This window comes from Silene latifolia, chromosome 5 (assembly GCF_048544455.1).
Source record: "Silene latifolia isolate original U9 population chromosome 5, ASM4854445v1, whole genome shotgun sequence".
In the NCBI taxonomy this organism is placed as follows: Eukaryota; Viridiplantae; Streptophyta; class Magnoliopsida; order Caryophyllales; family Caryophyllaceae; genus Silene; species Silene latifolia.
This window is the reverse complement of record NC_133530.1, coordinates 33,426,187-33,443,713: the sequence shown is the minus strand read 5'-3', so window position 1 is coordinate 33,443,713 and position 17,527 is coordinate 33,426,187. Positions and strand designations below refer to the sequence as shown.

General features: G+C 38.2%; 2 protein-coding genes and 1 long non-coding RNA gene across 3 annotated transcripts; 2 read left to right on the top strand and 1 right to left on the bottom strand.

Annotated features, from left to right (window-relative positions):
- Positions 1-474: 474 nt before the first annotated feature.
- On the top strand, positions 475-1,768 carry LOC141657214 (uncharacterized protein At1g08160). Its single transcript, XM_074464372.1, has one exon. It carries the CDS (start codon positions 941-943, stop codon positions 1,739-1,741), a length of 801 nt encoding a protein of 266 aa, XP_074320473.1. The 5' UTR covers positions 475-940; the 3' UTR covers positions 1,742-1,768.
- Positions 1,769-1,794: 26 nt separating this feature from the next.
- On the top strand, positions 1,795-2,276 carry LOC141657216 (uncharacterized). The gene is made up of 2 exons (XR_012548691.1): positions 1,795-1,863; positions 2,152-2,276. It is a non-coding gene; the product is annotated as an uncharacterized LOC141657216 (long non-coding RNA).
- Positions 2,277-4,756: 2,480 nt separating this feature from the next.
- Positions 4,757-6,320, bottom strand: LOC141657213 (sufE-like protein 1, chloroplastic/mitochondrial). The gene has a single exon (XM_074464371.1). It carries the CDS (start codon positions 6,200-6,202, stop codon positions 4,955-4,957), a length of 1,248 nt encoding a protein of 415 aa, XP_074320472.1. The 5' UTR covers positions 6,203-6,320; the 3' UTR covers positions 4,757-4,954.
- Between the last annotated feature and the right edge of the window lie 11,207 nt (positions 6,321-17,527).

The window sequence follows — 17,527 nt, the reverse complement described above, 5'->3', positions numbered from 1 at the left end:
AGTGAAATGTGGTCTAAATTTGAAAAGCGATTATCCTTTAACTTGACGGAGAGGTTATACACGGATATTTATAAATAGAGTTGCTATGACTAAAAGTATTAACTAAGCGCTCCAAGGTGTTTTTATTTACATTTTGTGCATATGAATAATTAGTGTATCCGTTTATGTAGGTTTAGGAAATGTGGTTATTTTCGTCATCTACGCAGAGATTTAATTAAGTCTCTCTAACTTAATCGACTTTTTATGTTTGGTTAAAATACTTCTTACAAAAAAAACGAAAAAAATAAAATCAAATGCTCGTTTCAAGTAGTTCACCTATGGTACCAGGAGCCCCGATTCCGGTAGTAAAAGCATATGCTTTCCTAGGTGCCATACAGTATATTCATTCATATAAACATCTTTTTCATTTAACCCGGAGAACTGTTGCCCCCTAAAAGCTTTTCCTGCATGAATCACATATTATATTTTTCTAAAAGCAGTAGAACAACTTAGAACATACTCCGATGATACACATAAGATCCTGAAAACGATCGTACCCGTTCATTTTACTGATCAAAGGGTCAGAAATGCATCAAAAAGTGATTCAAACATCTCTATAAACAAATCAATAGCATAGTGGATCAAAAGTTAGGTGGAAAAAAATATGCAATTTCTTAAGAGCTAATCAAAGGAATTCAAACATGAAATAATACTGATATGAGGCTAACTTTATCTCCCACCTTTTGTTCATCTAAAAAGCAGCACTATTGGTCCACTTACTTGCCTTACCCTTCCTCTTAATCAAAAAAGCTCTTTGTTTCTTTCACTTTAACCTCCTAAATTCATCTTACTCTAGATCTCCATTCATTTCTATCCATACCTACGAAAAATTTAGCACGGAATATCGATGGGTTTTGAGTATTGAGCTTGGAAATCGCTCTGGGAAGCGGGGTTTTGCAACATGTCTGATCCGTCATTAGGAGATGGGCAATCTCTTCCACCTCCTCCACAAAGACAACATAGTAATAAGACGCCAACTCCGCCAAGAAGGTTTCAGAATTCAACTCCTCCAAATCCCTTCTCGCCATTCTCGGTAACAAGGCAAGGTGTAAATCTAAAAAGCCCTAGATTAGGATACTCACCAGCACCCTTTGTAAGGTTACTAAGCAACGATCCTTTACTCCACCGGCCTAGAAAAACTCATCCTTTAGTTTGGTGTAGTGCGATTATGTGTCTCATCTTTTGCCTCCTTGTAATTTTTTTTGGCATCGTGACTCTGATCGTTTATCTAGTCATCCGGCCGAGATACTCGACATTCGACGTACCAAATGCAAATCTCAATGCCATCTACTTCGATTCCCCTGAAAATTTCAATGGAGACTTCACTTTATTGGCAAATTTCACCAACCCAAATAGGAAAATCAGTATAAGATATGATTACCTGGATGTTGAGCTCTACTTTGCCGACAGGCTGATAGCAACTCAAGCTCTGGAGCCCTTCACTCAGAGACCAGGCGAAAGAAGGCTGGAAATGATCCATTTAATATCGAGCTTGGTATATCTGCCCCCATATCCTGCAATTGAACTACAGAGACAAGTGCAGATCAATAGGGTCAAGTATGATATCAGGGGAAATTTCAGGGTCAGGGCTCGAGTAGGTATTATCCGTTTCTCATACTGGTTGCATACGACATGCCAGTTAGAGATGACAAGTCCACCTACTGGACGTCTAGTCGCTAGAAACTGCAAAACAAAGAGATGAACATGAAAAACAGCAGAATCTCTCAAACGTTTCCCTTCTGTTTCTTTAATTGTTTTTTTTTTTTTTTTTTTTTTTTTTTTTTTTTTTTTTTTTTTTTTTTTTAGACCTTTTCATTCTGTCAGGTGTTTCCATATTTCCAATGGAGCCAAAGATTCATTACTCTTTGGTTCTGGATTATGATGGAATAAAGCAAAATGGCTCACTAAAGTGGCTGCGCTTCTTTCTCTTGTGAAGTAGTGGTCGTTCGGTGTAGTTCTCGACGCAATTTTCATCTTGGGTCACTCGGAAACAGCCTCTTTGTGTTGCTAACACAAGGGTAAGGCACAGACATCCGACTTCAAACTTACCCCGCAATTTGCGGGAACCATTTTGGCACTGGGGTAATGTTGTTGTTGTTTTCATTCTGTCAGGTGTACAGAAGTTAGTATCACATATCTAGCTGCATACATATAAATCAGTCCAAGAATGAGAAATTTTGTAACAAGGTTTCTTGGAGATCTCTATTCATCATCAATCAAGAATCAACATTTATTGACTTGTATTTAGTTTCTGCTTAAGAGTGCAGATTCACTATTCAGGGAAATTACAACTTTCACTAAATCCGATGGTAATTGGTCCAAGCTTGTTATCCACCTGTTTGCTAAGCTGAGCCAAGGGTTGAACTCATCACTGATAAGTTAGGAGGATCAATGAAATGTATTTTATCCACAGAATAACAATTTTTTCAGGATATTACTACACAATATTTAGAAGTGCCAAGATCCGGGTTGAAGTCGTAGAATGCTACTTGTTTCATATTGAACAAGATTTGCTACCTAGTTAGCAAACAAACTCTGTTTTAGTATGAACGATTGTGGTCATGGAACAGCCGATGCAACAACAAGAAGATCTACAACTCGGGGCTGCTAGGTCTCAGCCCATCCGTTTCACGAAAACTGTTTATGGGAAGTCCTACATCACAGAGCACAGTAGCAAAGTACTACAATATCTAAAACAGATTCCTTTCCTGCTTTCTCCCACAAAATTAAAAAAAAGGGAACCTAAATCATCAAAGTGTGAACAATTCCGGGAAGACAGACAAACAAGTGGAAGATGACATGTTATTGTCTCATAAAGAATAGGGTATCAGCAAATAATGCAAATCCTCATAGATTCAAAGACACTCTCTCCATGGTTATTAGGACATGAAATCCAGTGTCACATAAGCCAAGCAACAACGTCATGACAGGTAAAATAGGTCTTAGGTTCAAACCAGCTTACGAATCTACTGGTCTTCTTCCTCACACTAGTTAAGGAAAGAAACGAGCACATAAATGATGAGAGAGAATTTGAGGGTAACGTACGTAGAATATATGAAAACGGTATCGGGTGGGAATCATATACCCAACTATCATAAGGGTCTGTTGCTAAAAGTAAGCTAAAGGAAGTTTAGCAGTAAAGGTGCTGCAGCAGCGTCAATTCTCAACAATTTGCTTTACAGACCTAAGCCTACTCATCAAAAGCTTATGTGCATACCATTAGTCACCAAAAGTAGGAGGTTAAAACCAGCAAAGGCTAGTAGCAATCAAAAAATATGGATATGTTATCCTGCTATTTTATCTTCGAAACCAAAAACCTGTATCCAATTATCAATTTTCGAACCCAAAATTCTGTATCCAATTATCAATTTTGAACAATATGCTTTCAATGAATGAGCAATACTCGAAGGCGGAGTTTCTAGAGGCCACCATCAGGAGAACAGAACAGGTTCATTATGAGTTCAGTTTTAAAATTTAACGGTAGTTAGCGGCAATCCTTCAGAAAGAGCAACATGGGCAGACAAGCTACATTATCTTTCAAGAAATGTGAATGGATACTAGCACAGGTACACATACAGGTTAGGATTCCATAACTTCAGAACCTCTCAACCCCAATGACCGATGATTCATTGATTCACGTTTCTTTTAGCATTCTAACCTATTAATAATTGAAGTACTTGAGGGGACAGCCAAAAGGGAAAAAGGACAATTAGCATCTCATTATTGAATCACATTCGCCTCATCTACATGTTCAATGTAATTCCATAAGAAATAAAGAGCAAAAGGGTACAAAAGGCCATAAAAAATGAAAAGCACTTGGCACACTACACAGGTTGGTAGGTTTTTAAATATTGATTGCAAGCAGCAATAGCTTTTTGTTGCAAACAATACTTAAACTGAAAAAATGCAACATGCAGTTTTGCAACATGTGTAGTTCTCAAAAGCTAAAACACACTATATTGGGCAGTAAACAAGCGGCTAGCTTTTTCTATCAGTGCATATCCAACATCTCCATAGGTTATCCTCATTTGTATTGTATACTGTATATCAGATTACCATCCATATGACATTAGAGGCAACTATGGTTCGTCGCCAACTACCAAGCATAGCTAGAGAAGTATAGGGGTGTGTTCTGGCATTATCGATTGAATTGTTTAGTAAACTCAACAAAAGCAATAACTTATTGAAGCACAGAAAGACAGAGTCCAACAACCCATGGGTAGACCAGTGACATTATATGGAGGGCTCCCCGAACTCAAGCTCTTTTAAAATATGATTAAGAACAAGTGTGAAGACAAAATGGTTTTCTCCATGTCCCCTTCAAAATCATTTGCTGACAGAAGTAAAAATTCAATTTGATTTCCAAACCAAATTTTGTAAGGCAACTCAGTCCACGGTAACTTCAAATAGTGCAGTAACTAAATATTTCAGTATATGTCGCTAGCTTAGATAATCCAAACTCCACAATAAATGGATCAAAGCTATATAGTGACATTTGAACTTCGAGCAACACCACTATAAGTCTATAACCCACAATGCCACTGTTGGGTAACCAAGTACCACAAGTATTAATTGTTGTATAATATAGAATCCGGAGTACAAGTTATTAGCTCAAAATACTGTCACTCTATGAGCTACGTCCGTCGGTTATTCGACATAGCATCAAAGCTGAAAAACTAAAGGCATCATAAAGATAGACAGCAATAGAAACCATAAATGAATTATAAACCAAACATCTTGGCGTCTCATTTATTCAAACAAGCAAAATGTTCACATGGCTTAACAATAGGAATGAAAAAGCTATAGTAACTACAATATTCTCATATCCTAAATAAACAAGGTCACGTACATATGTGTCTAATGTAACAGGAAATAAGAAAAAGGAACCTCATTGTAGCCGAAAAATACTCCCATTTTATCTCCCTTCCTCTACCTCACTTGGTGTTTTAGCAACTATAGACAAAGCATGTAACCCACTTTGCAATTCATCTTGCAACAAACCATATATAATCCTATGCCTTTTAACCATGCTCTTCCCTTGAAACTCATTCGACACGATCTTCAAGTTAAAATGTGTTTCCCCATCACTCCCTCTTACACCAGCATGTCCAGCATGTTGATAAGACACGTCCTCAATTTCCAACTTCACAGGACTCAATTCCCTCTCCAACACCTCTCTAATCCTCTCCCCTCTTCCTCCAATTTCGCTTCGAACATCATCAAGATTTGACCTTTCCTCCCCATTAACACCAATACCATCATCCCATTTTCCCTCAAGTTCGCTTCGAACATTGTCAATACTCAATCTTTCCCTTCCATTAACACCACCACCATCATCCCATTTTCCCTCAATTTCGTCCCCAACATCATCAAGAATCGACCTTTCCTCCCCATTAACACCACCAACATCATCCAATTTTTGACTCGAATCATAACTATCCATTCCCTCCTCACTTACACCACCAATCCCGTCTTTCGCACCGGAAAGCTCACTACCCAAATCAGAACTCCCTTGTTTCTCAGCCTCCAAACCCAAAAACAAAGCTTTCCTTTGCATCAACCTCAACATATTCAAAAACCCATTATTCCTAGAAGGAGTCAAATTCTGCTGAAGCCCTAAAAGGGTAACAAAATCAGGTGTAACCCTAACAATTTCCGTAATTGGTTGACCAGAAAGACCAAGAACAAGTAAAGCAGCAAGACCTTTAGTCATAACAGAATCAGAATCAGCTTCATAATACACTTTATCCTTAGAATCATCACCTAAAAATGCTCTAACCCACACTTGAGAAACACAACCCTCAACTTTATTCTCTTTATTTTTGTATTTTTCATCCAATTGAGGTAATTTTGTGGCATAGGACAAAAGTTGTTGGTATTTGGCACGTGGGTTATCTGTAGATTGAAAGAGTTTGACGATTTCTTGGAGTTTTGGGGGAAGTTCTTCAACTGATTGAAGAGAAGATGAAGATGATGAAGAATTGGGGATGAATTGGGGTTTTGTTGTAGGTAGGGTTTGGAAAGTGATTGATTTGAAAGAGGTGAGGGAGTGAGGAAAGGATGAAATTAAGGGTTTTAAGAAGAGGTTAGGGTTTGGGAGAATTTTGAAATTGGGTTTGATTTTGATTGATCGGATTGATGAAGGAATCGACATGGATGTCATTGGGGAGGACAGCTTGAGAACTGAGAAGAGGGAAAAGATGGAGGATGGATGGATGGATGATTATTGAACAAATGAGTTTGAGTTCGTTCACGAGTCGTCTCGTCTATTGAACTCGATTTGTCCAGTTTAGAATAGTAGTGGATAGGGATGTCAATTTCACCCGCATTCATCAAAACCCGATCCACCCGATCCTAAAAGATGGATGAAAATCCGATTTAAATGGATGGTGGATGGATGACGGATGAAACGGATGTGGATGACGGATGGGTTGGATGAAGAAATTTCACCCGCCATCCATCCATCACCCGATTTTATTATTTTTTATTTAATTTTTTTTACATATAACACATTATTAAGATATAAAATATTTAAATTTTCATATTTTTCTACTCTCAATATAAATATTTTGTAAGCCTACCCACTAGAAAGTTAAATTAAATTAATTATCTAACTTTATTTTTGTAGAGAAAAAAAAAATCATCATTTTTTTAAACTTGAAATTATAAATGCACAACACCCGTTTATCACCCGATCCACCCGTTTCATCCATGGATGATGGATGGATGGATGACGGATGATATGTTTCACGGATGACGGACGGGTTGGATGAGATTTTAAAAAGACGGATGGATGACGGATGAGGCTTCACCCGACCCGAACCCGATCCATTGACATCCCTAGTAGTGGATGCGATTTATATAAACAAGTCGTGTAATTTGAAAAGTTTATAATCGCCAAAATATTATGAGAGCTAATATTTGGAAGGACATAATACCACTTCAAAATTACTAATGTCATTCACATTTGTGAGACATTGATTCAGTGAATAACTGAATACTAACATGCGTTAGACATTTAACATAACTTGTATTGTTGTGACATTAACAAAAAGTGTAGTGGCATTATCATTTCCCTAATATTTTGGGTTTTAAGCGGTTGGTTATAGTAGAGGATAACTCGGATAAGTAGCAAATTAAGCCTTATATGCAAATCACCCCCATAAGTTTCATGCAAAATCACCCAATAACTTTGTGTTTTTGTGCACTCAATGAAACTTATTGGGATGATTTGAACATAAGGATAAACGTATGGGACTAATTTGACCATTGTCTAGGAAATTAACCTAATTTTCTTCCATTTATAAAGAGAAGTAGGTTGGCATGCTATTTTGTCCCGAACTAGTCTTAAACCCGTGCAAATTGCACGGGTAATGTTTTAAAATTTTGCTACTATAAGAAAATGTAAATATTCGAGATTAGTTTGTACGCTAATTATGATCTCCTTCAAAATTTAATTATCTTTAGAAATAAATTTTTAAAGTGAAGCAGTAAAATTACTCTTCTTTTTTGGTACAAATTTAATTTGCAGATGTAATAATTGTGTTATAAAGTCGTATTTAAGATTTTAGATTGGAATTATAAATTTTATTTGCAATTAACATAAATAATATGTTAGTGTCAATTAACCAAATACTTCTAGTACAAATGTCATTTTGTCAGCTAAAGTTAAGTTTTTACTATGCCTTGTTACTTGGGCGACGTTAAAAAAATTTGCCTTGTACAAATTAGTGGATGCATGCATCTGAATAATTGCACACTCGTACAAATTATTAAACCTAGTTTTCATTTACTGAAACTCGTGCATATTTAAAGAGAAATTTTGAACCATAGTTCATTAACTACAAATCTTTAATTAGTAATACAGGATAAAAGGAAAATTTGACACGTGCACATTTTGTTGGGGAAGCGTCCTGTAAACCCGATGCGGGAAGAGTCTCACCCAACAATGATATTAGAATGGAACACAAACATCAAAAGTAAGTAATAACAAATATAAAGACACCACAATTTCTCATGTGGAAACCCTTATCAACTAAGTGAAAAACCAGGGCTCTCTCGACAAATTAATTCACAAATAAGAATTACAAAGTTCTTAGAGTACAATCACACACAAATATTGTCACTCTCTCTCTCTCTCACCCTTATTATCTTTAATGAATGTTGAACACTCTCTTTTCTCTCCTTTAGAACAAGAAGTATTCTCCAAATTATATTAATTTGTCTCTCTATATTTTTGTGTGTATAAAACTATTACCAACAATAGCTATTTATACTAAATATAATCTTAAAACTTCTCACAAGTCATTGATTGTTCTAATTAAAACAATCCATAGCATCTTGTGCATTTTATGTTCATTATTCAAAATGTAAAACACTTTACGTATTTGTTTGTGAAACATTCTACACTTTATTTCAACATTTAATTGTTAGAGTTTTTGGGAGATTAATCCAACAATTTCCTCCCTCGACCAAAAGCTCTAAACACCTCAACTATCTCAAAAAAGCGGATTTTCTTCTTTACGTTGGCATTCCTTTTCACGCTATGTCCATCCACATAACAAATATTGTTTTTCGTTTTCACCCCTTGTATTACCAAGCTTCTTCCACGATATATTTTGAACCATTTACCACTACCAACATATCGGTTACCTTGAGTCGTCAACACACCCAAAGAAATAATGTTGGAACAAGCTCTAGGGACATACCTCACATTTTTTAAAGTTCTTATGTTGCCATCATGGAGTTTCATTCTTACACTCCCTACACCCAAAATTAATTTGAGGCCATTGCCCACTTTAACATGCCTAAAATCACCATTAGTTTGCAAAGTATCAAATACTTCTTGGTCTTTACACATATGCACGGAGGACCCGAATCCATCACTCATTTTTCTTGACACTCTACCTCATCTTGAGCAGTCAAGAATATATCTTCATCACTACTATTACCACATACCATATTGGAAGAATCACCTATATCATCAACCTTAGCTTTGCCCAACTTTTCATTAAAGACTTCACACTTTTCAAGTCTTCCTTCATTATTGGACAATTTCGTTGAATATGGTCCATCTCATGACAATAGTAGCACTCCACACTATCCATGTCCCTCGCGCGCGACTTTGATCTACTTCTTTCGCCATCTTCGTGTCTTTTTGATCTTCTCCCTCTTTCACAACCATCAGCCACTAGTGCCCCATCACTTGATGATGCATCTCCATCTATTTTTGCCATCATCCTCTCATTTTCTCTTACCACCGTTATTGCTTCATCTAAAGATATCTTCTCTCTACCCACGATGTAACACCCCTAATTTCCGTAATATAATTTCTTTAATTTTATTTTCCCATATTTCATATTTTATTTTTCGGGAAAATATCCGTCTCTTGTCTTTTAGCCCGTTGGGTTCGAAAACGGTGAAGACCCGCTTTTTCCTTGGGTCTCACGTGATTCTTGGTGTAGATGGGTAAGTTTTGGGCCTAAGATTGAAATATACTCATTAGCTTCTCTATAAATAAGAAGGGAAATCAAACCCTTGCTTCTCTTTTCTCATAAAACCCTAAATCTAATTTCTCTCCTCCTCTTTCCTTCCTTGTGCCGCGCGTTTCTCGCCTAGGGTTTCATGCCAACCTTCCTTTCTTCTTCGTTCTTCATCGTTCTTCGTGCTTAGATCGATCCTACTTCTTGGATCTACCTATCTTCTTCGTAAGTTTTATATTTTCGCGTAGTTTTTATAGTTTTTGTAGTTTATATATACATAGTTAGTATATTTATTAGATTCGTTATCTTAGGCACGTGGATGATTTTATGAAGGCGTGGAAGTTGCTCCTGGAGAGGACGTTTATATCGTTGAAGACGATCTTTAGGATTATTTGCATAATAAGGTAACTAGGTGCTTTCCTTTAATTGTGTTTATGCCAATTGATGTAATTAATGTGATTTAATGATTGATTTGTATGATTAGTACATGTTTGATTGTTTATTGTCATGTTAATTATGTTTTTTGCATGTTTGTATATGATTTAATGCTTTAATTATGTCTCGTATATTGTTTATATGTTTATTATGGGTGTCATGAGCGCAATTAGGGTTTACGAATCAAACCCTAGTGGCGGCATGATAGGCGGCCAAGAGTGCTCTCCAAAGTTATAGCTAAACCTAGTATAACCTTGATGATGATTCAAGTGTTATAGCTGAAGTTAGTACAACTTTGGGTTGTTACTCAAGTTATGGCTGTTTGAGGCATAACCTTGGAAATATGATTCAAGGTTATAGCTTAAGCTACTATAACATTGAAGTACGAGTTAAGGTTATAGCTGGAGCTAACGTACTCTGAAATTTATGGCTCAAGGTTATGGTTGGAACTAGTATAACTTTGAGTTTCGTGTCAAGGTTATAGTTGAGGTAAGTATAACTTCAAGTTATATATGTTGAATTTATAGTCGAGGTTACAATAACCTCGCATCCAGAGTTCATTTTATGGTAGGGCTACTGTAACATTGAATGGTTAATGTTAAAAGTTATAGCTAGAGTACTAGAACATTGAATGGTTGATACTTGTTTCACATGTTATGTGGTGTTCAGTTTCATTATATAACGCTATGTTTGCATATATCATTTATTACTCTTGTTCATATAATCATAGGATGGTCAGCTATATTATTCTATGATTTGATAGTGATGTTATTCACATGTATGTATGGTCACGTATATTGTGCATTGTTTATGGGCTAGTTGTATAGATGACGTGAGGTATCAGTTACATACCGATCGGAATGAGCAAACGCAACCCCTTGTGGGACTTGCCGTAGGTCTATGTTCGGGATTGGCTAGAGGCAGTTATTATATGCTCTGGTCCCCGTGTGTCGTTCGGTGTACAGTTATTGCAACGAGAGCCTGGACAGGTCTTAGGCATATATGCAGTTGATATACGCTATACATAGTACCTTAGATGTAGTTGTTATACGATCCACACCGATGGAGGCAGTTGTTATACGCTCCGTCCGTTCAGAGGCAGTTGTTATACGCTCTGACAGTTAGAGGCAGTTGTTATACACTCTTACGGCGTTCGTTCTATACACTATGCTTGGGTAAGTGGAGGCAGTTGTTATACGCTCCGTGGTTGGTTATTTGGTTCTTTCGTTGTTGATTTGCATGGTTAAGCAATGTTGTTACGTTGTGATTATATCTTCGTATATCGTTGATCTATGATAAGTTGCTGTCGAGTTTTTCATGAGTATAGATGGTCTCACATGTTTACTAGTTTTGCATTTCAATTTTTATTGATTGTTGGTTATATTCGATTGTTGTAAACATGATTGGGAGAGCATCTAGTTGCTCCCGACTGATTGTCGACCCCCATTCTCAGGTTGAATGCTCGTCGCTATTTGGATGATGTTGGGATGCATCGAGGGGCGAGACGAATAATAAATTAGAAGTTTGTTTTTATGTTTTGAGAACCTTTGAATAATGTACTAGTTTGTTTTGGTTTTAGTAGCGAACCAGATTGGTCAGGTGTTTCCGCCACCTTGACCCTTTTATCAGTATCGTACTCGGATATTTATTTTATATAAGTTTTTCCTATGTTTTATAATCCGGGTTCTTACAGTTGGTATCAGAGCGAACAAGCTCCCAACTCTCGCTTAGTTGATGACTAAAATAAAAGACCTAGATAATGAGTGAGAGTAAATGGGGTAGAAACCAATAGGATTTGTTGGTTTTCTTATGTTTGTAGAATGAATGAGTAGTTGTTTGGAGTGGTATTTAGGTTCTACCACTTATAACGACATTTCGTTCTTGCAGATGGTGCACAACGGAAATGGTGAGTCTGATGCAGATCGCATCAGGAGACTTGAGGCCGCTTTAGCGTCTATAGCCGAAGGTATCACGAATCACCTCAACAGCAACAACAATAACAGCAACAACCACCCACATGAGACTGTGTTTGATCGCTTTGCTCGTCACTGTCCTCCTAGTTATGATGGTGCGAATGATCCTACTGCTTTGGAGGCTTGGATTCGAGAGATCGAGAAGTTGTTCCTCGCTACTGGATGTCCCGAGGATCAGAAGGTGGATATCGCCACCTATTATCTGAAAGACGAGGCCAACAACTGGTGGGCTCTTGCTAGAGCTGGTCTGGAAGTTCAACCAGGATATGGTTGGGTCGTTTTCTCTGAAGCGCTCAAGAAGAGGTTCTATCCCAATGAGATGCGTTGGCAGAAGGAGCAGGAGTTCCTTCGTCTACAGCAAGGATCCATGACCGTTGAGGAGTACACCAACAAGTTCGTGAAGCTGTCACGATTTGTTACTTCTGTTGCGATGGACGAGGTTTCGAGGACTCTTCACTATGAGAAGAATCAAGCTCCTAAGGTCCGGACTGCTATGTCTGGTATTCCTTCGACTTCTTTCCAGCAGGCTTATGATTGTGCTCTTAGCATTTATGATTCAGTCCTTGCTACTAAGGCTGAGGAGAGTGCGAAGAGTAAGTTTGTAAAGAGGCCTTATGTTGTGCCTAGCTCCTTCCAAAAGAAGCAAAAGGTTGATGCTAGTTCGTCCGTCTCCCGTGGCGAGTTTCAGCCCCGAAAGAACACTTGGTATTTTTGTTGTAGGAATGCTTACCATCCGGGTAAGGACTACGATGGTAATGCTCTTACATGTTATCTCTGCAAGTCACCAGGTCACAAAGCTGTTGACTGTCCTCAAAAGCCGAAGACTGATGCTCCGAAGACTAGTGCGCCAAAGGCTGATGCGCCCAAGACTGGGCGAGTGTTCGTTATGAGTCGTGCTGAAGCAGATGCTAATCCAGATGTGGTTACGGGTACCTTTCTCATTCATTCTTTATCTGCTTTTGTTCTTTTTGATACGGGTGCGTCGATGTCTTTCGTATCCGAATCCTTTTCCGTCCGAGCTGGACTCTCTTTGTCTTCATCCGTTCACACCTATATATCCATTCCTACGGGTGAGATTGTTTCTTGCTCCGTTCTTTTCAAGGACGTATCTGTCAGTATCGCAGGGGCGATCCTTCTTGCCAATCTCGTCCAATTCAAACTCGGAGAGTTTGATGTGATTTTGGGTATGGATTGGTTATCTCGCTATGACGCTAGGTTCATGTGTCGTGATAAAAAGATCGTGCTTAAGAGTCCTATAGGTTCAAGGGTTTCTTATCAGGGTGTTAGGGTTACACCTACGGTCAAGTGGGTTTCTGCTATGAAGATGGTTAACATGGGTAGAAAGGGTTACCAAATCTATCTGTGCAGTGTTCATGGTGTTTCAGCTGAGCCTAAGTTAGAGGATATCTCTGTGGTTAGAGAGTTTCCCGATGTATTTCCTGAGGATCTACCTGGTATTCCTCCTTAGCGAGACGTAGAGTTCTCGATTGAGTTGTTGCCTGGAACTGGTCCCATTTCGAAAGCTCCATATCGTATGGCATCAGCTGAGTTACAGGAACTCAAGAAGCAACTTGAGGAGATGATCGATAAGGGTTTTATCCGACCGAGTGCTTCGTCATGGGGTGCTCCTGTTTTGTTCGTCAATAAGAAAGATGGTAGTATGCGGTTGTGCATCGACTACCGTGAGCTGAACTAGGTTACTATCAAGAATAAGTATCCTTTGCCGAGGACCGAGGATTTGTTTGATCAGCTCCGTGGTGCGAGTGTGTTCTCGAAGATCGATCTGAGGTCAGGTTACCATCAGATTCCAGTTAGGAATGAGGATATTCCTAAGACTGCTTTCCGTTCGAGGTATGGCCACTATGAGTTCGTTGTGATGCCGTTTGGTCTGACGAATGCACCAGCCATTTTTATGGATCAGATGAACCGCACTTTCAGCGAGTATTTGGATAAGTGTGTCGTGGTGTTCATAGACGACATACTAATTTACTCGAGAGATGAGGCTGAACACGAGATTCATCTTCGTGTTATCTTGGAGACTCTGCGTAAGCAGAAGTGGTATGCTAAGCTCTCAAAGTGCGAGTTTTGGTAAAGGAAGTTACCTTCTTGGGTTATGTGATATCTGACGATGGAGTTATGGTTGATCCGTCGAAGATCCGAGCTGTGGTTGATTGGGAAAGTCCAAAGAATGTGAACGAGTTTCGGAGTTTCCTTGGTCTAGCTGGGTATTGTGGACATGGGTCCACGGGGGCGCTTGGGAACAAGCGTTTGCATTTGTGGAGTCGCCACCAATTTATTGTGGAAAATTGGAAACCGTTCGAATACCTCGTGCCATGTCAAGACACAAAGTAGTGACATTAACACCAAGAACTCGTTACCCTTAGCATTCTATGTCTAGAATGACTCTCGTGGATGCCAATGAACACGGATGTTCACAGAGATCTAGAGTAAGGGGTGAGGGTACGTATTAGAAAGCTCTTTTGATCGAACACCTAATCCCGCCCGCCTCGATAGCGGCCTCTACTAATGATTAGGGAAAATTGTCCATACTCGATATATTGTCGATTTATATGCATGCAATGTAACATTCATTAGATTAATCCTAACACGTGAAGAATTAGACTAAGTCAGTGAACAAGTAATTAGCACATAAATTGGGGTCGAAGTGAATGTTAGATTAATTACATGTGAATGCCAAGTAAATAAATCATACATAATAAATACGAATACGAAATAAAGAAATAAATTACAATTGATAAACTTGAATTTACGTCATGAACATGCCCAAAAGAGTTTTAGAAATAAAATAAAGAATAAATGAAAATTAGAAAATTGGAAAAAAAAATAAGGAAATTGGAAATTGATTTAAATTAGGAAAATTGGAAAATAAGGAAATTTGAAGAAAAGGAAAATTTGGAAAATAAGGAAAATTTGGAAAATTTGGAAATTTGGAAAATAAGGAAATTATGGAAATTATGGAAATTTGGAAAATATGGAAATTATGGAAATTATGGTGATAATAAGAATAATGGTTAATTAAAATCCTAATTAGAAACCCTAGTTCAAAACGAGAAGAGTTCAGAGGCAGAAACCACCTCAGAATAGGCGCAGCATCTGCTGCGTCCTCTGGAAGAGGCGCAACACTTCCTGCGTCGGTTCTTGAGTTAGGTTCTGACTGTGAAAGTCAGACTCGTGGTTTGTTAATGTTCGTTGGTTAATTTACATTGATTTATTGATTGGTAACTCGAGTAGAAGTGATTAATTGATTTACATGCATCTGGGATCGTCATGAAGTGAAATAAAACAATTTAAAACGAATTATTATAAGTTAGATATTATTTACGAAGTTGGAATTGATTTATTTACAAACTTGAAGTTAATGGTGGAAACAAAGGATTACGAATTGATGAAGAAAACAGATTTAAAACATGTATCAAAGACGAAATCAAGGGACTTGATATGAACGAATCGAGTCTCTAAAATCTGAGTTTGAATTTGTGACAAAACCCCACAAATATTAATTATAAGGGATTTAAGTCAAAAATTATTGAAATGGATTCATAAAAACTAATTTGAAAATTATTAGGTGAAATAAGGGAAAGAACGAAGAAAGAAAAATAAAAGACGAAAGGAACAAAAATCTGAGGAAGAAGAAGAAGTGCATTAAGCGAAAGCGGCCCCTGAAGAGGCGCGTTAGAATCTGCGCCCTTTCAAGGCGCATCGATTGATGCGATTCTTCCCCACGTCAGATCTGTGTTACTTCCGTTAAAAAGGGTTTTAAAAGACGGTTTCGAGCATGCTCATGACATAAATTCTTACATTAATTATAATACAGAAAATAAATACATTAAATAAAATACATTAAATAAAATTGGGATTTTACACCCTCAGACTTACATGTTAGCGTCGCGAGATTTAACTAAATCGGTTTTTAGTGGTAACTCGACTCGATCTATAATGCAAATATGAAAGTGCCCTTGAAAAAGGATTTAAAAACAAATTGAATTGATTAATTGATTATGGTGTAGTAGAGTTGGTCAAATTGGTCGGTCATGCAAAACGAGGCTGGTACTCGTAAGGATCCGAGCTTACGTGGTCGAAAGTTTAAGCACGTAGGCGCCAATAAGCAAGAGCGTGGTCTTAGAATGCAAAGGGAGAAGAGAAGGGCGGACACTCGCGTGAGAAATATGTGAGATCGAAAGTCTCTATTTATACTAATCACGGAATTAGGGTTTAGGAAAGGAGAGAAAGATCCGGAAATAACCGAATTAGGTTAAACACGAAAACTTGGACAAAAAGAAAACCTTGAGGAAAAGGCGCAGTAGGTGTTGCGTCCTTTCCTCAGCGGGTTCCTCCTGCGCAAGAAAGCGCGTTTGACAGCCTGTCGTATTTTAGGCATAACTTTCTCTACAAGACTCGGAATAAGGTGATTTCGGTGGCGTTGGAAAGCTAAGAGAAATATCTAGAACTTTCTGCGGAATATACCTGACCCAAAAAAGTCGTTATCACCTCGTAAAATGGGCTTAAAGGTCGGGTTATCATTTTAGCTAAATGAAATGCACATTTTGTAATGTAAACTTTAAGTTTAGCCTAAAGAAGTGACATGTGACTCAAAATGAGATATACCTATGACATTTTATGACATCCTAACCTTAGGTAGACAAGCACATTGCTTTGACTCGGGATTTGACGGTTTTAGGAAATGAAGACGGTTTTTTGACCCAAACTCCAAATGTACTCTAATTACTACCAAAATGACCGTAATGACACCTAGATGACGACCATGAGGTAGACACAAGTATTTGAGCTATCACTTGACGATAAAATTACGAAATGTTATAAATCGTTCCGTGTACCAAACATGCGGCCCAATCATCACCGGGTGGTTTACGGGAGGTGCAGAAATGAAGCATCTATAGGTATTATCATCGGTTTGTGCATGACTTCTCTAAGATCGGAAACCGATGACTCAGTTAATGAAGAAGGAATCCAAGTTCATTTGGACTGAGTCTTGTGAAGCTACCTTTCAGGAGTTGAAGAAGAGGTTGACTACCGCTCCTGTGTTGACTCTACCAGAAGAGGGTGTTGAGTTCGCTGTCTTTTGTGATGCGTCGAAGTTTGGGTTGGGTTGTGTCTTGATGCAGATGGGTAAAGTTATGTCTTATGCTTCCCGTCAGTTGAAAGTTCACGAGATGAACTACCCGACTCACGATCTTGAGTTAGCAGCAATGGTGTTTGCACTTAAGCTGTGGCGACACTACTTGCATGGAGTCTCTTGCAACTTTTATACGGATCATAAGAGCTTGAAGAATAGCTTCACTCAGAGAGATATTAACATGAGGCAGAGACGTTGGTTGGAGCTGCTTAACGACTACAAGATTGAGCTGCAGTATCATGAGGGTAAGGTAAACGTGGTTGCCGATGCTTTGAGTCGCAAGGTGTGCCATACTACGAGATTTGTGTTGGTGTTACCTGATGACTTAAGTCGAGAATTCTAGAAGATGAGCCTTGAGGTAGTTCTTCCTGGTACTTTAGATTTGAGTGCGATGGTTGCTGAACCCGAGATTCTTCATGAGATCCGAGTTAAGCAAAGAGAGA